The sequence below is a fragment of the Oncorhynchus nerka genome, linkage group LG22, assembly GCF_034236695.1.
Source record: "Oncorhynchus nerka isolate Pitt River linkage group LG22, Oner_Uvic_2.0, whole genome shotgun sequence".
Classification (NCBI taxonomy): Eukaryota; Metazoa; Chordata; class Actinopteri; order Salmoniformes; family Salmonidae; genus Oncorhynchus; species Oncorhynchus nerka.
The window spans coordinates 14,910,488-14,930,546 of NC_088417.1; the positions used below are offsets into that span (position 1 = coordinate 14,910,488).

The 20,059-nt window shown below is 45.3% G+C and overlaps 1 protein-coding gene across 1 annotated transcript in view; it reads right to left on the bottom strand.

Moving 5' to 3' along the window:
- Nucleotides 1–252: 252 nt before the first annotated feature.
- The window catches only part of LOC135563693 (sodium channel protein type 2 subunit alpha-like), a 66,378-nt gene continuing 46,571 nt past the window's right edge, over nt 253–20,059 (bottom strand). The window contains exon 3 of the mRNA XM_065006789.1: nt 253–423. Within this exon, the coding sequence (XP_064862861.1) occupies nt 253–423 (171 nt within the window). The remainder of the gene's footprint in view (nt 424–20,059) is intronic.

The following is a 20,059-nucleotide window of genomic DNA, read 5'->3' on the forward strand; positions in this document are numbered from 1 at the left end:
TGCTCCCTCTGTTTACTGACGGTGAGACAGCAGGCAACACCAATGGCTCAAATCTGTGCAGCTCAACACCCTTCCCAGTCCCTATTTCCCCGATCAGTACACAAGGTCAACATAATTACAACGAGAATGACATGACAATCTATCTAGACAAACTGAACTAGAGTAGGCTCTTATACAGGCTATCCCAAGGCTTTTTCTTCCCTCCCAAATGTTAAATCTCTGCTCATTGATTTTCATTTTGAAACCCACCTCCTAAAACAGACAAGAGTTGGTGGAATTTTGAGTGTTCCACCAGAAAGGATATGAGTGTACTAAAACCTTTATTGATGCTCTTCTAACAGGATGAAAGGGGCTAAAAATATAGAGTGCAGATGTGGCACTAAATCGGAAGATGGCCTTCCCTTTGTTCAGTACTATAAAAGTCTGTGGAGAAACAGAAAGTGAGATAGGCAGAGAGTGGGAGGGGGGGGTGATAGAAAGGGACAAGGGACAGAGAGATGCGTCATGGTTAAGGACAACATGGCATGGCAATAAACTTGCAGTGACACCAACCACACACTCACATCTACACACACACACACACTCACGCATACACACACACACACACACACACACACACACACACACACACACACACACACACACACACACACACACACACACACACACACACACACACACACAGGCACAAACAAAAACATTGATTACGTGGCATAACGACCAAGACGCTGCTAAAAAAAAGCAGGCCTATAGAACTCTTAAGGGAGTCTCCTCATAGGAGATACAACACAACACAGAGATGAGGGGGAATGATAACAGCCAAACTAGAATGTGCTGGAACTCCCATGTCCTCTATCAAACGCTGCTCTCTGTTTAAAGGGACATTACACTCAAAGTGTGTCAGATGTTTTCAGACCTCAAATGTAGTCTAATGTGAAGATGAGTCCACATCCCAAGCCATACGTTGTGTCGATCCAGCAATACGCCTCAACCACAAATGGATGTAAAACGTAAATACCAAACTTTTGAAATGATATGGTGCTTATCTTTTCAATGCATTTTGGAATGTAGCTAGTTGAATCTACGAAACAGAAGGCCTGGAACGTGGACTAATCTCAACAGAAGACCACTTCGGTATGAACATATTTGACAGATGCTGATTTTGAAGTATAATGTCCATTTCAAATTCAAGCAGGTCTGTTCACATGTCTGTTCAGGGTAGTTGAGAAAGTGTGAGAACATTACAGTGGCTGTAGTCACATCACTGGAGTGGAACATACTGTGAAGCAGTGTTAACGTTCCTCTATTATCCAGAGATACCGACCAATAAAGCTAACCCACCCTATACCACATGGTTGCACAACAAAGAAGTCTGAATGTCTATCTACTCTCTCACTTTGAACTCGTGTAAACCTATTGGATCATCAGATAGGGAGCCCTACACCGTTTAAGATAAATGATGACAGGTTGGTTTTGTTTACACTGGAGATGTGCACCTGGGCAGATTTGGGGACTTGAGGAGGGAGGGGAGAGAGAGTGAGAGAGTGAAAGAGAGAAAAAGAGAGGGAATGAGAGATGGGGGGAGAGAGAGAGAGAGAGAGAGAGAGAGAGAGAGAGGCATAGACAATGAGGAAGTGAGAGCGTTATAGAGAAATGGAGATATTGAGGACCCACAACTGTATCCAGCTGACCAGTCCACTGTCCCCAGGACAACAACCTATCCTCAGGAGAAATAGCTTTTCACACCACACCCCTCAGCCTCTTTCTGGGTCCTGGCCAAACCAGCCAAAGCTACTGACTGATGAATTTTGAAAGAGTACATTTGAAACTGAGCATCATGAAAACCGTAGCTTACTCTAGTCCCTGTCCTTTTCACATACTGTAACGGTATCATTTCCACTCCCTGGGCAGCTGATTCAATCAAATCATAAAGTATTTTTCTCAACTGCTACACACTGAAATCACAACTCATGCCACAGCAACTACAGCCATAGCTGTCAGTTCAATTAGATTTATCCACCAGCTTAAAAGCCTCAAATTCACATCCTGGAATGCATGTTTAGTCTTACAGTAACCCCAGGGTTGCACATTTTTGTTCCAGCCCAACACTATCACACCTGATGCAACTGATCAAGGTGCTTGACGATAAGTCGAGTAAAGTTCACAAATGTGCCACTCTGGGGGGTTTACTTTAATACGTACTAAATAGCACATGTGTCAGAGGAGTTTCTAAGGGTTTTTGCTCCTCCCTTGTACTTCATTGATGAATTAAGGTCACTAATAAGTAAGGAACTGCTTCGCCTGGTTGTCTAGGGTTTAATTGAAATTAAAAAACAAAAACCAGCCAACACTAGGCCCTCCATGGAACAGGTTTGACACCACTTCCTTTAAAGAATCACCCTCTACACCAGGTCTGCTCAACGCAGCACTTGGAGTGCCGAAACACTTCAGATTATTGTTTCTACCTGGTAGTAAATTGCACTCACCTGGTGTCTCAGGTCTGAATTAGTCCCTGATTAGAAGGAGAGGATGAAAAACAAAAGTGTTTCGGCCCACCAGTACCGACATTCAACAGCCCTACTCAACACGGTGAGAGGGGCATGATCCCATTTCAAAGCAGAACTTTAAACACTTATTAGGGAAGAAGGAGTGTGAGGGAAACAGATAGAGCTAGCGGTAAAATAAGAAGGAGTGTGAGGGAAACAGACAGAGCTAGCGGTAAAAGAAGAAGGAGTGTGAGGGAAACAGACAGATCTAGTGGTAGAAGAAGATGAAAGAGTGTGAGGGAAACAGACAGAGCTAGCGGTAAAAGAAGAAGAAGGAGTGTGAGGGAAACAGACAGAGCTAGCGGTAAAAGAAGAAGGAGTGTGAGGGAAACAGACAGAGATAGCGGTAAAAGAAGAAGAAGGAGTGTGAGGGAAACACATAGAGCTAGCAGAAGAAGAAGAAGGAGTGTGAGGGAAACAGACAGAGCTAGCGGTAGAAGAAGATGAAAGAGTGTGAGGGAAACAGACAGAGCTAGGGGTAGAAGAAGAGGGAGTGTGAAGGAAACAGACAGAGATAGCAGTAGAATAATAATTAGTGTGAGGGAAACAGATATAACTAGCGGTAGAAGAATAAAGAGTGTGAAGGAAACAGACCGAGCCATTGGGAGGAGAAGAAGATGGAGTGTGAGCGAAACAGACAGAGGTAGCAGTAGAAGAAGAAGGAGTGTGAGGGAAACAAAGGGGCTAGAGGTAGAAGAAGAAGAAGGAGTGGAGGGAAACAGACAGAACTAGCAGTAAAAAAGAAGGGGTGTGAGGGAAACAGACAGAGCTAGCGGTAGAAGAAGGAGTATGAGGGAAACAGACAGAGCTAGTGGTAGAAGAAGACGAAAGAGTGTGAGGGAAACAGACAGTGCTAGCGGTAGAAGAAGAAGTGTGAGGGAAACAGACAGAGCTAGCAGTAGAAGAATAATTAGTGTGAGGGAAACAGACAGAACAAGCGGTAGAAGAAGAAGAAGACAAAGTGTGAGGCAAACAGACAGAGCTAGCGGTAGAAGAAGAAGGAGTGTGAAGGAAACAGACAGAGCTAGCTGTAGAAGAAGAAGAAGGAGTGTGAGGGAAACAGACAGAGCTACCGGTAGAAGAAGAAGGAGTGTGAGGGAAACAGACAGAACTAGCAGTAGAAGAAGAAGGGGTGTGAGGCAAACAGACAGAGCTAGCAGTAGAAGAAGAAGAAGAAGAAGAAGGAGTGTGAGGGAAACAGACAGAGCTAGCGGTAAAAGAAGAAGGAGTGTGAGGGAAACAGACAGAGCTAGCGGTAAAAGAAGAAGAAGGAGTGTGAGGGAAACAGACAGAACTAGTGTTTGAAGAAGATGAAAGAGTGTGAGGGAAACAGACAGAGCTAGCGGTAAAAGAAGAAGGAGTGTGAGGGAAACAGACAGAGATAGCGGTAAAAGAAGAAGAAGGAGTGTGAGGGAAACACATAGAGCTAGCAGAAGAAGAAGAAGGAGTGTGAGGGAAACAGACAGAGCTAGCAGTAGAAGAAGGAGTATGATGGAAACAGACAGAACTAGTGGTAGAAGAAGATGAAAGAGTGTGAGGGAAACAGACAGAGCTAGCGGTAGAAGAAGAAGGAGTGTGAAGGAAACAGACAGAGATAGCAGTAGAATAATAATTAGTGTGAGGGAAACAAATAGAACTAGCGGTAGAAGAATAAAGAGTGTGAAGGAAACAGACCGAGCTATTGGGAGGAGAAGAAGATGGAGTGTGAGGGAAACAGACAGAGGTAGCAGTAGAAGAAGAAGGAGTGTGAGGGAAACAAAGGGGCTAGCGGTAGAAGAAGAAGAAGGAGTGGAGGGAAACAGACAGAACTAGCAGTAAAAAAGAAGGGGTGTGAGGGAAACAGACAGAGCTAGCAGTAGAAGAAGGAGTATGAGGGAAACAGACAGAGCTAGTGGTAGAAGAAGACGAAAGAGTGTGAGGGAAACAGACAGTGCTAGCGGTAGAAGAAGAAGAAGAAGTGTGAGGGAAACAGACAGAGCTAGCAGTAGAAGAATAATTAGTGTGAGGGAAACAGACAGAACTAGCGGTAGAAGAAGAAGAAGAAAAAGTGTGAGGGAAACAGACAGAGCTAGCGGTAGAAGAATAATTAGTGTGAGGAAAACAGACAGAACTAGCGGTAGAAGAAGAAGGAGTGTGAAGGAAACAGACAGAGCTAGCTGTAGAAGAAGAAGAAGGAGTGTGAGGGAAACAGACAGAGCTACCGGTAGAAGAAGAAGGAGTGTGAGGGAAACAGACAGAACTAGCAGCAGAAGAAGAAGGGGTGTGAGGCAAACAGACAGAGCTAGCAGTAGAAGAAGAAGAAGAATAAGGAGTGTGAGGGAAACAGACAGAGCTAGCGGTAGAATAAGGAGTATGAGGGAAACAGACAGAGCTAGTGGTAGAAGAAGACTAAAGAGTGTGAGGAAACAGACAATGCTAGCGGTAGAAGAAGACTAAAGAGTGTGAAGGAAACAGAGAGAGCTAACAGAAGAAGTAGGAGAAGGAGTGTGAGGGAAACAGACAGAGCTAGCGGTAGAAGAAGGAGTATGAGGGAAACAGACATAGCTAGTGGTATAAGAAGACGAAAGAGTGTGAGGGAAACAGACAGAGCTACCGGTAGAAGAAGAAGGAGTGTGAGGGAAACAGTCAGAACTAGCAGGAGAAGAAGAAGGGGTGTGAGGGAAACAAAGGGGCTAGCGGTAGAAGAAGAAGAAGGAGTGGAGGGAAACAGACAGAGCTAGTGGTAGATGAAGACGAAAGATTGTGAGGGAAACAGACAGAGCTAGCGGTAGAAGAAGAAGGAGTGTGAAGGAAACAGACAGAGCTAGCAGAAGAAGAAGAATTTGTGTGAGGGAAACAGACAGAACTAGCAGTAGAAGAATAATTAGTGTGAGGGAAACAGACAGAACTAGCGGTAGAAGAAGAAGGAGTGTGAAGGAAACAGACAGAGCTAGCGGTAGAAGAAGAAGAAGGAGTGTGAGGGAAACAGACAGCGCTACCGGTAGAAGAAGAAGGAGTGTGAGGGAAACAGACAGAATTAGCAGTAGAAGAAGAAGGGGTGTGAGGCAAACAGACAGAGCTAGCAGTAGAAGAAGAAGAAGGAGTGTGAGGGAAACAGACAGAGCTAGCGGTAGAATAAGGAGTATGAGGGAAACAGACAGAGCTAGTGGTAGAAGAAGACTAAAGAGTGTGAGGAAACAGACAATGCTAGCGGTAGAAGAAGACTAAAGAGTGTGAAGGAAACAGAGAAAAGCTAACAGAAGAAGAAGGAGAAGGAGTGTGAGGGAAACAGACAGAGCTAGTGGTAGAAGAAGGAGTATGAGGGAAGCAGAGATAGCTAGTGGTATAAGAAGACGAAAGAGTGTGAGGGAAACAGACAGTGCTAGCGGTAGAAGAAGACGAAAGAGTGTGAGGGAAACAGACAGAGCTAGCGGTAGAAGAAAAATAATGAGTGTGAGGGAAACAGACAGAGCTACCGGTAGAAGAAGAAGGAGTGTGAGGGAAACAGTCAGAACTAGCAGGAGAAGAAGAAGGCGTGTGAGGGAAACAAAGGGGCTAGCGGTAGAAGAAGAAGAAGGAGTGGAGGGAAACAGACAGAGCTAGTGGTAGATGAAGACGAAAGATTGTGAGGGAAACAGACAGAGCTAGCGGTAGAAGAAGAAGGAGTGTGAAGGAAACAGACAGAGCTAGCAGAAGAAGAAGAATTTGTGTGAGGGAAACAGACAGAGCTACCGGTAGAGGAAGAAGGAGTGTGAGGGAAACAGACAGAACTAGCAGTAGAAGAAGGGATGTGAGGGAAACAGACAGAGCTAGCAGTAGAAGAAGAAGAAGAAGAAGAAGAAGGAGTGTGAGGGAAACAGATAGAGCTAGCGGTAGAATAAGGAGTATGAGGGAAACAGACAGAGCTAGTGGTAGAAGAAGACTAGAGAGTGTGAGGGAAACAGACAGTGCTAGTGGTAGAAGAAGAAGGAGTGTAAGGGAAACAGACAGAGCTAGCAGTAGAATAAGAAGAAGAATAAGGAGTGTGAGGGAAACAGACAGAGCTAGCGGTAGAAGAAGGAGTATGAGGGAAACAGACAGAGCTAGTGGTAGAAGAAGATGAAAGAGTGTGAAGGAAACAGACAGAGCTAGTGGAAGAAGAAGAAGAGTGTGAAGGAAACAGACAGAGCTAGCAGAAGAAGAAGAAGAAGGAGTGTGAGGGAAACAGAAAGAGCTAGAAAGAAGAAGAAGGAGTGTGAGGGAAACAGACAGAGCTAGCGGTAGAAAAAGAAGGAGTGTGAGTGAAACAGACAGAGCTAGCAGTAGAAGAATAATAATGAGTGTGAGGGAAACAGACAGAGCTACCGGTAGAAGAAGAAGAGTGTGAGGGAAACAGTCAGAACTAGCAGGAGAAGAAGAAGAAGGCGAGGGAAACAAAGGGGCTAGCGGTAGAAGAAGAAGAAGGAGTGGAGGGAAACAGACAGAGCTAGTGGTAGATGAAGACGAAAGATTGTGAGGGAAACAGACAGAGCTAGCGGTAGAAGAAGAAGGAGTGTGAAGGAAACAGACAGAGCTAGCAGAAGAAGAAGAATTTGTGTGAGGGAAACAGACAGAGCTACCGGTAGAGGAAGAAGGAGTGTGAGGGAAACAGACAGAACTAGCAGTAGAAGAAGGGATGTGAGGGAAACAGACAGAGCTAGCAGTAGAAGAAGAAGAAGAAGAAGAAGAAGGAGTGTGAGGGAAACAGATAGAGCTAGCGGTAGAATAAGGAGTATGAGGGAAACAGACAGAGCTAGTGGTAGAAGAAGACTAGAGAGTGTGAGGGAAACAGACAGTGCTAGTGGTAGAAGAAGAAGGAGTGTAAGGGAAACAGACAGAGCTAGCAGTAGAATAAGAAGAAGAATAAGGAGTGTGAGGGAAACAGACAGAGCTAGCGGTAGAAGAAGGAGTATGAGGGAAACAGACAGAGCTAGTGGTAGAAGAAGATGAAAGAGTGTGAAGGAAACAGACAGAGCTAGTGGGTAGAAGAAGAAGGAGTGTGAAGGAAACAGACAGAGCTAGCAGAAGAAGAAGAAGAAGGAGTGCGAGGGAAACAGAAAGAGCTAGCGGTTGAAGAAGAAGAAGGAGTGTGAGGGAAACAGACAGAGCTAGCGGTAGAAAAAGAAGGAGTGTGAGTGAAACAGACAGAGCTAGCAGTAGAAGAATAATTAGTGTGAGGGAAACAGACAGAACTAGCGGTAGAAGAATAAGGAGTGTGAAGGAAACAGACCGAGCTATTGGGAGGAGAAGAAGATGGAGTGTGAGGGAAACAGACAGAGGTAGCAGTAGAAGAAGAAGGAGTGTGAGGGAAACAAAGGGGCTAGCGGTAGAAGAAGAAGAAGGAGTGGAGGGAAACAGACAGAACTAGCAGTAGAAGAAGAAGGGGTGTGAGGGAAACAGACAGAGCTAGCGGTAGAAGAAGAATGAGTGTGAAGGAAACAGACAGAGCTAGCAGAAGAAGAAGAAGAAGAAGGAGTGTGAGGGAAACAGACAGTGCTAGTGATAGAAGAAGACGAAAGAGTGTGAGGGAAACAGACAGAGCAAGTGGTAGAGGATGAAGGAGTGTGAGGGAAACAGACAGAGGTAGCAGTAGAAGAAGAAGGAGTGTGAGGGAAACAAAGGGGCTAGTGGTAGAAGAAGAAGAAGGAGTGTGAGGGAAACAGACAGAGCTAGCGGTAGAAGAAGAAGGAGTGTGAGGGAAACAGACAGAACTAGCAGTAGAAGAAGGGATGTGAGGGAAACAAACAGAGCTAGCAGTAGAAGAAGAAGGAGTGTGAGGGAAACAGACAGAACTAGCAGTAGAAGAAGGGATGTGAGGGAAACAAACAGAGCTAGCAGTAGAAGAAGAAGAAGAAGGAGTGTGAGGGAAACAGATAGAGCTAGAGGTAGAATAAGGAGTATGAGGGAAACAGACAGAGCTAGTGGTAGAAGAAGACTAAAGAGTGTGAGGGAAACAGACAGTGCTAGTGGTAGAAGAAGAAGAAGAATAAGGAGTGTGAGGGAAACAGACAGAGCTAGTGGTAGAAGAAGATGAAAGAGTGTGAAGGAACCAGACAGAGCTAGCGGGTATAAGAAGAAGGAGTGTGAAGGAAACAGACAGAGCTAGCAGAAGAAGAAGAAGAAGGAGTGTGAGGGAAACCAACAGAACTAGTGGTAGAAGAAAACAAAAGATTGTGAGGGAAACAGACAGAGATGGTGGTAGAAGAAGACGAAAGAGTGTGAGGGAAACAGACAGAGCTAGCGGTAGAAAAAGAAGGAGTGTGAGGGAAACAGACAGAACTAGCAGTAGAAGAAGAAGGGGTGTGAGGGAAACATAGGGGCTAGTGGGAGAAGAAGACAAAAGAGTGTGAGGGAAACAGACAGAGCTAGCAGTATAAGAAGAAGATGGAGTGTGAGGGAAACAGAGCGAGCTAGTGGTAGAAGAAGAAGGAGTGTGAGGGAAATAGACAGACCTAGCGGTAGAAGAATAAGGATTGTGAGGGAAACAGACAGAGCTAGCAGAAGAAGAAGAAGAAGGAGTGTGAGGGAAACAGACAGAGCTACCGGTAGAAGAAGACGAAAGAGTATGAGGGAAACAGACAGGGCTGGTGGTAGAAGAAGATGAAAGAGTGTGAGGGAAACAGACAGTGCTAGTGATAGAAGAAGACGAAAGAGTGTGAGGGAAACAGACAGAGAAGGTGGTAGAGGATGAAGGAGTGTGAGGGAAACAGACAGAGGTAGCAGTAGAAGAAGAAGGAGTGTGAGGGAAACAAAGGGGCTAGTGGTAGAAGAAGAAGAAGGAATGTGAGGGAAACAGACAGAGCTAGAAGTAGAAGAAGGAGTGTGAGGGAAACCAACAGAACTAGTGGTAGAAGAAAACAAAAGATTGTCAGGGAAACAGACAGAGATGGTGGTAGAAGAAGACGAAAGAGTGTGAGGGAAACAGACAGAGCTAGCGGTAGAAGAAGAAGATGGAGTGTGAGGGAAACAGACAGAGCTACCGGTAGAAAAAGAAGGAGTGTGAGGGAAACAGACAGAACTAGCAGTAGAAGAAGAAGGGTGTGAGGGAAACATAGGGGCTAGTGGGAGAAGAAGACAAAAGAGTGTGAGGGAAACAGACAGAGCTAGCAGTAGAAGAAGAAGATGGAGTGTGAGGGAAACAGAGCGAGCTAGTGGTAGAAGAAGAAGGAGTGTAAGGGAAATAGACAGACATAGCGGTAGAAGAATAAGGAGTGGGAGGGAAGCAAAGGGGATAGTGGTAGAATAAGAAGAAGGAGTGTGAGGGAAACAGAAAGAGCTAGCGGTTGAAGAAGAAGAAGGAGTGTGAGGGAAACAGACAGAGCTACCGGTAGAAGAAGACGAAAGAGTATGAGGGAAACAGACAGAGCTGGTGGTAGAAGAAGATGAAAGAGTGTGAGGGAAACAGACAGTGCTAGTGATAGAAGAAGACGAAAGAGTGTGAGGGAAACAGACAGAGCTAGTGGTAGAGGATGAAGGAGTGTGAGGGGAAACAGACAGAGGTAGCAGTAGAAGAAGAAGGAGTGTGAGGGAAACAAAGGGGCTAGTGGTAGAAGAAGAAGAAGGAGTGTGAGGGAAACAGACAGAGCTAGAAGTAGAAGAAGGAGTGTGAGGGAAACCAACAGAACTAGTGGTAGAAGAAAACAAAAGATTGTCAGGGAAACAGACAGAGATGGTGGTAGAAGAAGACGAAAGAGTGTGAGGGAAACAGACAGAGCTAGCGGTAGAAGAAGAAGATGGAGTGTGAGGGAAACAGACAGAGCTACCGGTAGAAAAAGAAGGAGTGTGAGGGAAACAGACAGAACTAGCAGTAGAAGAAGAAGGGGTGTGAGGGAAACATAGGGGCTAGTGGGAGAAGAAGACAAAAGAGTGTGAGGGAAACAGACAGAGCTAGCAGTAGAAGAAGAAGAAGGAGTGTGAGGGAAACAGAAAGAGCTAGCGGTTGAAGAAGAAGAAGGAGTGTGAGGGAAACAGACAGAGCTAGCGGTAGAAAAAAACAGTGTGAGTGAAACAGACAGAGCTAGCAGTAGAAGAAGGAGTATGAGGGAAACAGACAGAGCTAGTGGTAGAAGAAGAAGAAAGAGTGTGAGGGAAACAGACAGTGCTAGCGGTAGAAGAAGAAGAAGTGTGAGGGAAACAGACAGAGCTAGCAGTAGAAGAAGAATTAGTGTGAGGGAAACAGACAGAACTAGCGGTAGAAGAAGAAGAAGACAAAGTGTGAGGCAAACAGACAGAGCTAGCGGTAGAAGAAGAAGGAGTGTGAAGGAAACAGACAGAGCTAGCTGTAGAAGAAGAAGAAGGAGTGTGAGGGAAACAGACAGAGCTAGAAGGTAGAAGAAGAAGGAGTGTGAGGGAAACAGACAGAACTAGCAGTAGAAGAAGAAGGGGTGTGAGGCAAACAGACAGAGCTAGCAGTAGAAGAAGAAGAAGAAGAAGAAGTGTGAGGGAAACAGACAGAGCTAGCGGTAAAAAGAAGAAGGAGTGTGAGGGAAACAGACAGAGCTAGCGGTAAAAGAAGAAGAAGGAGTGTGTGGGAAACAGACAGAACTAGTGTTTGAAGAAAGATGAAAGAGTGTGAGGGAAACAGACAGAGCTAGCGGTAAAAGAAGAAGGAGTGTGAGGGAAACAGACAGAGATAGAGGTAAAAGAAGAAGAAGGAGTGTGAGGGAAACACATAGAGCTAGCAGAAGAAGAAGAAGGAGTGTGAGGGAAACAGACAGAGCTAGCAGTAGAAGAAGGAGTATGATGGAAACAGACAGAACTAGTGGTAGAAGAAGATGAAAGAGTGTGAGGGAAACAGACAGAGCTAGCAGTATAAGAAGAAGATGGAGTGTGAGGGAAACAGAGCGAGCTAGTGGTAGAAGAAGAAGGAGTGTGAGGGAAATAGACAGACCTAGCGGTAGAAGAATAAGAAGGGAAACAGACAGAGCTAGCAGAAGAAGAAGAAGAAGGAGTGTGAGGGAAACAGACAGAGCTAGCGGTAGAAGAAGACGAAAAGAGTATGAGGGAAACAGACAGGGCTGGTGGTAGAAGAAGATGAAAGAGTGTGAGGGAAACAGACAGTGCTAGTGATAGAAGAAGAAGAAAGAGTGTGAGGGAAACAGACAGAGAAGGTGGTAGAGGATGAAGAAGAGTGTGAGGGAAACAGACAGAGGTAGCAGTAGAAGAAGAAGGAGTGTGAGGGAAACAAAGGGGCTAGTGGTAGAAGAAGAAGAAGGAATGTGAGGGAAACAGACAGAGCTAGAAGTAGAAGAAGGAGTGTGAGGGAAACCAACAGAACTAGTGGTAGAAGAAAACAAAAGATTGTCAGGGAAACAGACAGAGATGGTGGTAGAAGAAGACGAAAGAGTGTGAGGGAAACAGACAGAGCTAGCGGTAGAAGAAGAAGATGGAGTGTGAGGGAAACAGACAGAGCTACCGGTAGAAAAAGAAGGAGTGTGAGGGAAACAGACAGAACTAGCAGTAGAAGAAGAAGGGGTGTGAGGGAAACATAGGGGCTAGTGGGAGAAGAAGACAAAAGAGTGTGAGGGAAACAGACAGAGCTAGCAGTAGAAGAAGAAGATGGAGTGTGAGGGAAACAGAGCGAGCTAGTGGTAGAAGAAGAAGGAGTGTAAGGGAAATAGACAGACATAGCGGTAGAAGAATAAGGAGTGGGAGGGAAGCAAAGGGGATAGTGGTAGAATAAGAAGAAGGAGTGTGAGGGAAACAGAAAGAGCTAGCGGTTGAAGAAGAAGAAGGAGTGTGAGGGAAACAGACAGAGCTACCGGTAGAAGAAGACGAAAGAGTATGAGGGAAACAGACAGAGCTGGTGGTAGAAGAAGATGAAAGAGTGTGAGGGAAACAGACAGTGCTAGTGATAGAAGAAGACGAAAGAGTGTGAGGGAAACAGACAGAGAAAGTGGTAGAGGATGAAGGAGTGTGAGGGAAACAGACAGAGGTAGCAGTAGAAGAAGAAGGAGTGTGAGGGAAACAAAGGGGCTAGTGGTAGAAGAAGAAGAAGGAGTGTGAGGGAAACAGACAGAGCTAGAAGTAGAAGAAGGAGTGTGAGGGAAACCAACAGAACTAGTGGTAGAAGAAAACAAAAGATTGTCAGGGAAACAGACAGAGATGGTGGTAGAAGAAGACGAAAGAGTGTGAGGGAAACAGACAGAGCTAGCGGTAGAAGAAGAAGATGGAGTGTGAGGGAAACAGACAGAGCTACCGGTAGAAAAAGAAGGAGTGTGAGGGAAACAGACAGAACTAGCAGTAGAAGAAGAAGGGGTGTGAGGGAAACATAGGGGCTAGTGGGAGAAGAAGACAAAAGAGTGTGAGGGAAACAGACAGAGCTAGCAGTAGAAGAAGAAGAAGGAGTGTGAGGGAAACAGAAAGAGCTAGCGGTTGAAGAAGAAGAAGGAGTGTGAGGGAAACAGACAGAGCTAGCGGTAGAAAAAGAACGAGTGTGAGTGAAACAGACAGAGCTAGCAGTAGAAGAAGGAGTATGAGGGAAACAGACAGAGCTAGTGGTAGAAGAAGACGAAAGAGTGTGAGGGAAACAGACAGTGCTAGCGGTAGAAGAAGAAGTGTGAGGGAAACAGACAGAGCTAGCAGTAGAAGAATAATTAGTGTGAGGGAAACAGACAGAACTAGCGGTAGAAGAAGAAGAAGACAAAGTGTGAGGCAAACAGACAGAGCTAGCGGTAGAAGAAGAAGGAGTGTGAAGGAAACAGACAGAGCTAGCTGTAGAAGAAGAAGAAGGAGTGTGAGGGAAACAGACAGAGCTACCGGTAGAAGAAGAAGGAGTGTGAGGGAAACAGACAGAACTAGCAGTAGAAGAAGAAGGGGTGTGAGGCAAACAGACAGAGCTAGCAGTAGAAGAAGAAGAAGAAGAAGAAGGAGTGTGAGGGAAACAGACAGAGCTAGCGGTAAAAGAAGAAGGAGTGTGAGGGAAACAGACAGAGCTAGCGGTAAAAGAAGAAGAAGGAGTGTGAGGGAAACAGACAGAACTAGTGTTTGAAGAAGATGAAAGAGTGTGAGGGAAACAGACAGAGCTAGCGGTAAAAGAAGAAGGAGTGTGAGGGAAACAGACAGAGATAGCGGTAAAAGAAGAAGAAGGAGTGTGAGGGAAACACATAGAGCTAGCAGAAGAAGAAGAAGGAGTGTGAGGGAAACAGACAGAGCTAGCAGTAGAAGAAGGAGTATGATGGAAACAGACAGAACTAGTGGTAGAAGAAGATGAAAGAGTGTGAGGGAAACAGACAGAGCTAGCGGTAGAAGAAGAAGGAGTGTGAAGGAAACAGACAGAGATAGCAGTAGAATAATAATTAGTGTGAGGGAAACAAATAGAACTAGCGGTAGAAGAATAAAGAGTGTGAAGGAAACAGACCGAGCTATTGGGAGGAGAAGAAGATGGAGTGTGAGGGAAACAGACAGAGGTAGCAGTAGAAGAAGAAGGAGTGTGAGGGAAACAAAGGGGCTAGCAGAAGAAGAAGAAGGAGTGGAGGAAACAGACAGAACTAGCAGTAAAAAAGAAGGGGTGTGAGGGAAACAGACAGAGCTAGCAGTAGAAGAAGGAGTATGAGGGAAACAGACAGAGCTAGTGGTAGAAGAAGACGAAAGAGTGTGAGGGAAACAGACAGTGCTAGCGGTAGAAGAAGAAGAAGAAGTGTGAGGGAAACAGACAGAGCTAGCAGTAGAAGAATAATTAGTGTGAGGAAACAGACAGAACTAGCGGTAGAAGAAGAAGAAGAAGAAAGTGTGAGGGAAACAGACAGAGCTAGCGGTAGAAGAATAATTAGTGTGAGGGAAACAGACAGAACTAGCGGTAGAAGAAGAAGGAGTGTGAAGGAAACAGACAGAGCTAGCTGTAGAAGAAGAAGAAGGAGTGTGAGGGAAACAGACAGAGCTACCGGTAGAAGAAGAAGGAGTGTGAGGAAACAGACAGAACTAGCAGCAGAAGAAGAAGGGGTGTGAGGCAAACAGACAGAGCTAGCAGTAGAAGAAGAAGAAGAAGAATGAGGAAACAGACAGAGCTAGCGGTAGAATAAGAAGAGTGAGGGAAACAGACAGAGCTAGTGGTAGAAGAAGACTAAAGAGTGTGAAAACAGACAGAGCTAGTGAAGAAGACTAAAGAAGAAACAGAAGAAGGAAGAAGAAGAAGAGTGAGGAAACAGACAGAGCTAGCGGTAGAAGAAGAAGAAGTGAGTAGAGAAAAAGACAGAAGAGCTAGAGAAGAAGAAGAGACAGGGAAACAGACAGAGATAGCGGTAGAAACAGAAGAAGAAGAAGAAGAAACAGACAGAGCTAGCAGAAGAAGAAGAAACAGACAGAACTAGCAGTGAGCAGACAGAACTAGGGTAGAAGAAGAAGGAGTGTGAAGGAAACAGACAGAGCTAGCGGTAGAAGAAGAAGAAGAGTGTGAGGGGAAACAGACAGTGCTAGTGGTAGAAGAAGAAGAAGAGTGTGAGGAAACAGACAGAGCTAGCGGTAGAAGAAGAAGAAGAAGGAGTGTGACGGAAACAGACAGAGGTAGAAGAAGACAGAAGAAGAAGAAGAGAGTGTGAAGGAGAAACAAAGGGGCTAGTGGTAGAAGAAGAAGAAGGAATGTGAGGGAAACAGACAGAGCTAGAAGTAGAAGAAGGAGTGTGAGGGAAACCAACAGAACTAGTGGTAGAAGAAAACAAAAGATTGTCAGGGAAACAGACAGAGATGGTGGTAGAAGAAGACGAAAGAGTGTGAGGGAAACAGACAGAGCTAGCGGTAGAAGAAGAAGATGGAGTGTGAGGGAAACAGACAGAGCTACCGGTAGAAAAAGAAGGAGTGTGAGGGAAACAGACAGAACTAGCAGTAGAAGAAGAAGGGGTGTGAGGGAAACATAGGGGCTAGTGGGAGAAGAAGACAAAAGAGTGTGAGGGAAACAGACAGAGCTAGCAGTAGAAGAAGAAGATGGAGTGTGAGGGAAACAGAGCGAGCTAGTGGTAGAAGAAGAAGGAGTGTAAGGGAAATAGACAGACATAGCGGTAGAAGAATAAGGAGTGGGAGGGAAGCAAAGGGGATAGTGGTAGAATAAGAAGAAGGAGTGTGAGGGAAACAGAAAGAGCTAGCGGTTGAAGAAGAAGAAGGAGTGTGAGGGAAACAGACAGAGCTACCGGTAGAAGAAGACGAAAGAGTATGAGGGAAACAGACAGAGCTGGTGGTAGAAGAAGATGAAAGAGTGTGAGGGAAACAGACAGTGCTAGTGATAGAAGAAGACGAAAGAGTGTGAGGGAAACAGACAGAGAAAGTGGTAGAGGATGAAGGAGTGTGAGGGAAACAGACAGAGGTAGCAGTAGAAGAAGAAGGAGTGTGAGGGAAACAAAGGGGCTAGTGGTAGAAGAAGAAGAAGGAGTGTGAGGGAAACAGACAGAGCTAGAAGTAGAAGAAGGAGTGTGAGGGAAACCAACAGAACTAGTGGTAGAAGAAAACAAAAGATTGTCAGGGAAACAGACAGAGATGGTGGTAGAAGAAGACGAAAGAGTGTGAGGGAAACAGACAGAGCTAGCGGTAGAAGAAGAAGATGGAGTGTGAGGGAAACAGACAGAGCTACCGGTAGAAAAAGAAGGAGTGTGAGGGAAACAGACAGAACTAGCAGTAGAAGAAGAAGGGGTGTGAGGGAAACATAGGGGCTAGTGGGAGAAGAAGACAAAAGAGTGTGAGGGAAACAGACAGAGCTAGCAGTAGAAGAAGAAGAAGGAGTGTGAGGGAAACAGAAAGAGCTAGCGGTTGAAGAAGAAGAAGGAGTGTGAGGGAAACAGACAGAGCTAGCGGTAGAAAAAGAACGAGTGTGAGTGAAACAGACAGAGCTAGCAGTAGAAGAAGGAGTATGAGGGAAACAGACAGAGCTAGTGGTAGAAGAAGAAGACGAAAGAGTGTGAGGGAAACAGACAGTGCTAGCGGTAGAAGAAGAAGTGTGAGGGAAACAGACAGAGCTAGCAGTAGAAGAATAATTAGTGTGAGGGAAACAGACAGAACTAGCGGTAGAAGAAGAAGAAGACAAAGTGTGAGGCAAACAGACAGAGCTAGCGGTAGAAGAAGAAGGAGTGTGAAGGAAACAGACAGAGCTAGCTGTAGAAGAAGAAGAAGGAGTGTGAGGGAAACAGACAGAGCTACCGGTAGAAGAAGAAGGAGTGTGAGGGAAACAGACAGAACTAGCAGTAGAAGAAGAAGGGTGTGAGGCAAACAGACAGAGCTAGCAGTAGAAGAAGAAGAAGAAGAAGAAGGAGTGTGAGGGAAACAGACAGAGCTAGCGGTAAAAGAAGAAGGAGTGTGAGGGAAACAGACAGAGCTAGCGGTAAAAGAAGAAGAAGGAGTGTGAGGGAAACAGACAGAACTAGTGTTTGAAGAAGATGAAAGAGTGTGAGGGAAACAGACAGAGAGCTAGCGGTAAAAGAAGAAGGAGTGTGAGGGAAACAGACAGAGATAGCGGTAAAAGAAGAAGAAGGAGTGTGAGGGAAACACATAGAGCTAGCAGAAGAAGAAGAAGGAGTGTGAGGGAAACAGACAGAGCTAGCAGTAGAAGAAGGAGTATGATGGAAACAGACAGAACTAGTGGTAGAAGAAGATGAAAGAGTGTGAGGGAAACAGACAGAGCTAGCGGTAGAAGAAGAAGGAGTGTGAAGGAAACAGACAGAGATAGCAGTAGAATAATAATTAGTGTGAGGGAAACAAATAGAACTAGCGGTAGAAGAATAAAGAGTGTGAAGGAAACAGACCGAGCTATTGGGAGGAGAAGAAGATGGAGTGTGAGGGAAACAGACAGAGGTAGCAGTAGAAGAAGAAGGAGTGTGAGGGAAACAAAGGGGCTAGCGGTAGAAGAAGAAGAAGGAGTGGAGGGAAACAGACAGAACTAGCAGTAAAAAAGAAGGGGTGTGAGGGAAACAGACAGAGCTAGCAGTAGAAGAAGGAGTATGAGGGAAACAGACAGAGCTAGTGGTAGAAGAAGACGAAAGAGTGTGAGGAAACAGACAGTGCTAGCGGTAGAAGAAGAAGAAGAAGTGTGAGGGAAACAGACAGAGCTAGCAGTAGAAGAATAATTAGTGTGAGGGAAACAGACAGAACTAGCGGTAGAAGAAGAAGAAGAAAAAGTGTGAGGGAAACAGACAGAGCTAGCGGTAGAAGAATAATTAGTGTGAGGGAAACAGACAGAACTAGCGGTAGAAGAAGAAGGAGTGTGAAGGAAACAGACAGAGCTAGCTGTAGAAGAAGAAGAAGGAGTGTGAGGGAAACAGACAGAGCTACCGGTAGAAGAAGAAGGAGTGTGAGGGAAACAGACAGAACTAGCAGCAGAAGAAGAAGGGGTGTGAGGCAAACAGACAGAGCTAGCAGTAGAAGAAGAAGAAGAATAAGGAGTGTGAGGGAAACAGACAGAGCTAGCGGTAGAATAAGGAGTATGAGGGAAACAGACAGAGCTAGTGGTAGAAGAAGACTAAAGAGTGTGAGGAAACAGACAATGCTAGCGGTAGAAGAAGACTAAAGAGTGTGAAGGAAACAGAGAGAGCTAACAGAAGAAGAAGGAGAAGGAGTGTGAGGGAAACAGACAGAGCTAGCGGTAGAAGAAGGAGTATGAGGGAAACAGACATAGCTAGTGGTATAAGAAGACGAAAAGAGTGTGAGGGAAACAGACAGAGCTACCAGGTAGAAGAAGAAGAAGAGTGTGAGGAAACAGTCAGAACTAGCAGGAGAAGAAGAAGGGGTGTGAGGGAAACAAAGGGGCTAGCGGTAGAAGAAGAAGAAGGAGTGGAGGGAAACAGACAGAGCTAGTGGTAGATGAAGACGAAAGATTGTGAGGGAAACAGACAGAGCTAGCGGTAGAAGAAGAAGGAGTGTGAAGGAAACAGACAGAGCTAGCAGAAGAAGAAGAATTTGTGTGAGGGAAACAGACAGAACTAGCAGTAGAAGAATAATTAGTGTGAGGGAAACAGACAGAACTAGCGGTAGAAGAAGAAGGAGTGTGAAGGAAACAGACAGAGCTAGCGGTAGAAGAAGAAGAAGGAGTGTGAGGGAAACAGACAGCGCTACCGGTAGAAGAAGAAGGAGTGTGAGGGAAACAGACAGAATTAGCAGTAGAAGAAGAAGGGATGTGAGGCAAACAGACAGAGCTAGCAGTAGAAGAAGAAGAAGGAGTGTGAGGGAAACAGACAGAGCTAGCGGTAGAATAAGGAGTATGAGGGAAACAGACAGAGCTAGTGGTAGAAGAAGACTAAAGAGTGTGAGGAAACAGACAATGCTAGCGGTAGAAGAAGACTAAAGAGTGTGAAGGAAACAGAGAGAGCTAACAGAAGAAGAAGGAGAAGGAGTGTGAGGGAAACAGACAGAGCTAGTGGTAGAAGAAGGAGTATGAGGGAAGCAGAGATAGCTAGTGGTATAAGAAGACGAAAGAGTGTGAGGGAAACAGACAGTGCTAGCGGTAGAAGAAGACGAAAGAGTGTGAGGGAAACAGACAGAGCTAGCGGTAGAAGAAAAATAATGAGTGTGAGGGAAACAGACAGAACTACCGGTAGAAGAAGAAGGAGTGTGAGGGAAACAGTCAGAACTAGCAGGAGAAGAAGAAGGCGTGTGAGGGAAACAAAGGGGCTAGCGGTAGAAGAAGAAGAAGGAGTGGAGGGAAACAGACAGAGCTAGTGGTAGATGAAGACGAAAGATTGTGAGGGAAACAGACAGAGCTAGCGGTAGAAGAAGAAGGAGTGTGAAGGAAACAGACAGAGCTAGCAGAAGAAGAAGAATTTGTGTGAGGGAAACAGACAGAGCTACCGGTAGAGGAAGAAGGAGTGTGAGGGAAACAGACAGAACTAGCAGTAGAAGAAGGGATGTGAGGGAAACAGACAGAGCTAGCAGTAGAAGAAGAAGAAGAAGAAGAAGAAGGAGTGTGAGGGAAACAGATAGAGCTAGCGGTAGAATAAGGAGTATGAGGGAAACAGACAGAGCTAGTGGTAGAAGAAGACTAGAGAGTGTGAGGGAAACAGACAGTGCTAGTGGTAGAAGAAGAAGGAGTGTAAGGGAAACAGACAGAACTAGCAGTAGAAGAAGGGATGTGAGGGAAACAAACAGAGCTAGCAGTAGAAGAAGAAGGAGTGTGAGGGAAACAGACAGAACTAGCAGTAGAAGAAGGGATGTGAGGGAAACAAACAGAGCTAGCAGTAGAAGAAGAAGAAGAAGGAGTGTGAATAAGAAACAGATAGAGCTAGAGGTAGAATAAGGAGTAAGAGGGAAACAGACAGAGCTAGTGGTAGAAGAAGACTAAAGAGTGTGAGGGAAACAGACAGTGCTAGTGGTAGAAGAAGAAGAAGAATGGAGTGTGAAACAGACAGAACTAGCAGGAGAAGAAGAAGGTGTGAGGAAACAGACAGAGCTAGCGGTAGAAGAAGAAGAAGGAGTGTGAGGGAAACAGACAGAGCTAGTGGTAGAAGAAGAAGAAAGATTGTGAGGGAAACAGACAGAACTAGTGGTAGAAGAAGAAAAAGTGTGAAGGAAACAGACAGAGCTAGCAGAAGAAGAAGAATTTGTGT